This window comes from Notothenia coriiceps, unplaced genomic scaffold (assembly GCF_000735185.1).
Source record: "Notothenia coriiceps isolate Sejong01 unplaced genomic scaffold, NC01 NC01_scaffold00011113, whole genome shotgun sequence".
Lineage (NCBI taxonomy): Eukaryota > Metazoa > Chordata > Actinopteri > Perciformes > Nototheniidae > Notothenia > Notothenia coriiceps.
Genome location: NW_011343814.1, coordinates 4,522 through 7,037, shown reverse-complemented (window position 1 = coordinate 7,037; position 2,516 = coordinate 4,522). Strand labels below are relative to the sequence as shown.

At 40.3% G+C, this 2,516-nt stretch overlaps 1 protein-coding gene across 1 annotated transcript in view; it reads left to right on the top strand.

The window, feature by feature from the left end:
• Nucleotides 1–1,408: 1,408 nt before the first annotated feature.
• The window catches only part of LOC104946453 (papilin-like), a gene marked incomplete at its 3' end in the record, with an annotated part of 2,853 nt that continues 1,745 nt past the window's right edge, over nucleotides 1,409–2,516 (top strand). Inside the window, exon 1 of the mRNA XM_010772288.1 lies at nucleotides 1,409–1,426. Coding sequence (XP_010770590.1) covers nucleotides 1,409–1,426 — 18 coding nt within the window. The remainder of the gene's footprint in view (nucleotides 1,427–2,516) is intronic.

The following is a 2,516-nucleotide window of genomic DNA, read 5'->3' as shown; positions in this document are numbered from 1 at the left end:
AAAAGTCACTCCAAATGGCTTGTTTTTATCCCGTCTATTACACAACCACAGCTGACACAGACACATGCTCCTAATCTTGACGTGTGGTGCAGTGGGCTGTGCGTTGGTGTTTGGATCAGGGGGTCACAGGTTCAAACCCCACTGCAGTCAGCATGTCGTTGTGTCCCTGAGACACTTCATCCCAAAGTGCTCCTGTGGGGATTGCCCACAGTATTGAGTATGGAAGTCGCGTCTAACAAGTGACATGTACTATGTTTTAACACTCTTTCTTTAAGTATGAACATGTGTTTATTGTTTGCCACAGAGGAGGACAGATGTTATTTTTGATGTTGGATGTTTTTAAATGTGTTTCTGTAACGCACTTCCCTGTCAGATCAACTGTCTCCTATTGATTGAATTTGAACTTCCCATTTCTACTACTTTTGTTTATTCTAAATAAGTTGGAAATAAGTGAGAAATGCAGATACAACTTATATATGTAATTAAATATCAATTAAAGCTAATTAAATCATGATATAGCACATATTGAAGACATCTAGTCAAGGAACTTATCTGGGAACGTTTTGCCTTTTTATGAAAGCTGACGGAGGATTTAATAATTGACAGAAAGCTAATAATTGCCCGTAGTTTTGGTTTCCAAACATCCGAAATGCAAAGAACAAATCTCCCTTATACAAACCCTTAAAGGAAAGGAGTGAAACGTTTGGAACAAAGGATCATTATAATGCATCGAAAGCTATAAAAAAAAAGGGTTGAATATTCAGAAACCAGTTAGATTTGGCTTGTAAAATAGATACTAAAATGTAAATTTTGACTATTAATTCAAGTTATTTTATGCTTTTATCACGAGGGTATTTGTGACAGTCACATCTTAAAAGCTAACACTACAAACAGCTAGCGTCTCACTGAAACCCCCTTGTTGGGTGATGTAAAGCAAATAATAGCAGACGCTGCATGTAGAGCTATAATAAGGGGTGGATTCTTTCATTTTTTTAAACTAGGCGTGGTTTTTTTCATCCTAGTATCGCTTCATTAAAGAGGCCTGAACTTGTGTTGTAATCTTCTCAAAAGCCCAGAGATCGTGGCATCATCTCTACACTTCTCTGACTGAGAAAAACTAAAACAATATCCGTGAAGAGTCACTTTGGATGATAGCCTGTGTTTCTCTGATGGCTGTGAGTGTTGGCACAGGCCTGCATGTTGATGCATGACTTTATGACCGAGTTCACACACACACACACACACACACACACACACACACACACACACACACACACACACACACACACACACACACACACACACATACATAGGTTATTTGCTAAAATTGTCTGGTGAGAACAGGGGTACATTCAGTTACCCTTTTCCCACAAAGGCCCGGGGGACCGTTGGGCGTTGCTTTCACATCATGGCGTCAAACCGCGTGGTGCTTATAAACAGAAGACTTGGGCCGCGTGACGGACCCCCGAAGCCTAGACCCACGTGACAAATATTGTTTACATCACGCTATCACCGTTCCACGGGGTTTCGCCCCATGAGTTAATCAACACACAATTTTCTTCTCCCGCACAATGTGTTAGTGTGAATACTCGATAAACAGAGCGTTTGCTCTGGACTCACTGATTCTTTGGCCACGATCGCTATGACGAATCACGATTATACGATCGCCCGAAGTCCGGCGCGGCGACGCCCACATTTCCAATCGACACCGTGCCCTTATACACAAACAAAGGACCTCACGTCAGAAAGTCCGTGTAGCGGACACAGAAAAAAATCCAAATAACTTGTAGCTGGCCTGCATATAATTACACTCTAGGATGTGGGGATATTTGATTCAACCCGGACAGTTAACTTACGAAATATTTGGTCAATTTGATGTCTAACAGTAACACTTAACCTTTGACGTAAATTTAACCAACAATTTCCAAGTGCAAAGTTCATACCAAGTCCGTTCACAACCAGCAATGATCCTTAACTGTATAAAATTCGAGTTTATTGCAACGGACATACAAATTTGGAGACGCTGTGTAAAACTGTACAAAGTCAAGTCGTGTAGAAATAAAACACTACTAAATTTCATGAGTATAGGTCTAATTATATGCATGAGCGGAAATAGAAAAACGGAAGTCAAATCGGAAAACTGGTTAAAGATAGTATAGTGATCAAACGTGTACTACAGTGGACAAAATCCTATCCTGTTACAAAATTCCTAGAGAACAAGACTTCGCAGTCCATCGGGTGCCACAACATCAAACTTTCAGACTCCTCTACATTGACTGAATATGTTTACAAATTTTACGGAGAAAAGTAGGGACAGAACTCCCTTTTGAGGGTTTTTCGTACCTGTCCGCTCAATAACAATGGGTTATGTTATGACAAATTAGAAGTCGTAGACATGTAGATATTAAACTCGTGGGTTTAATAACTTTTCTTCCTATTCTCAATAGCTTTTCCACACACACACACACACACACACACACACACACACACAACACACCACAACACACACACTACAC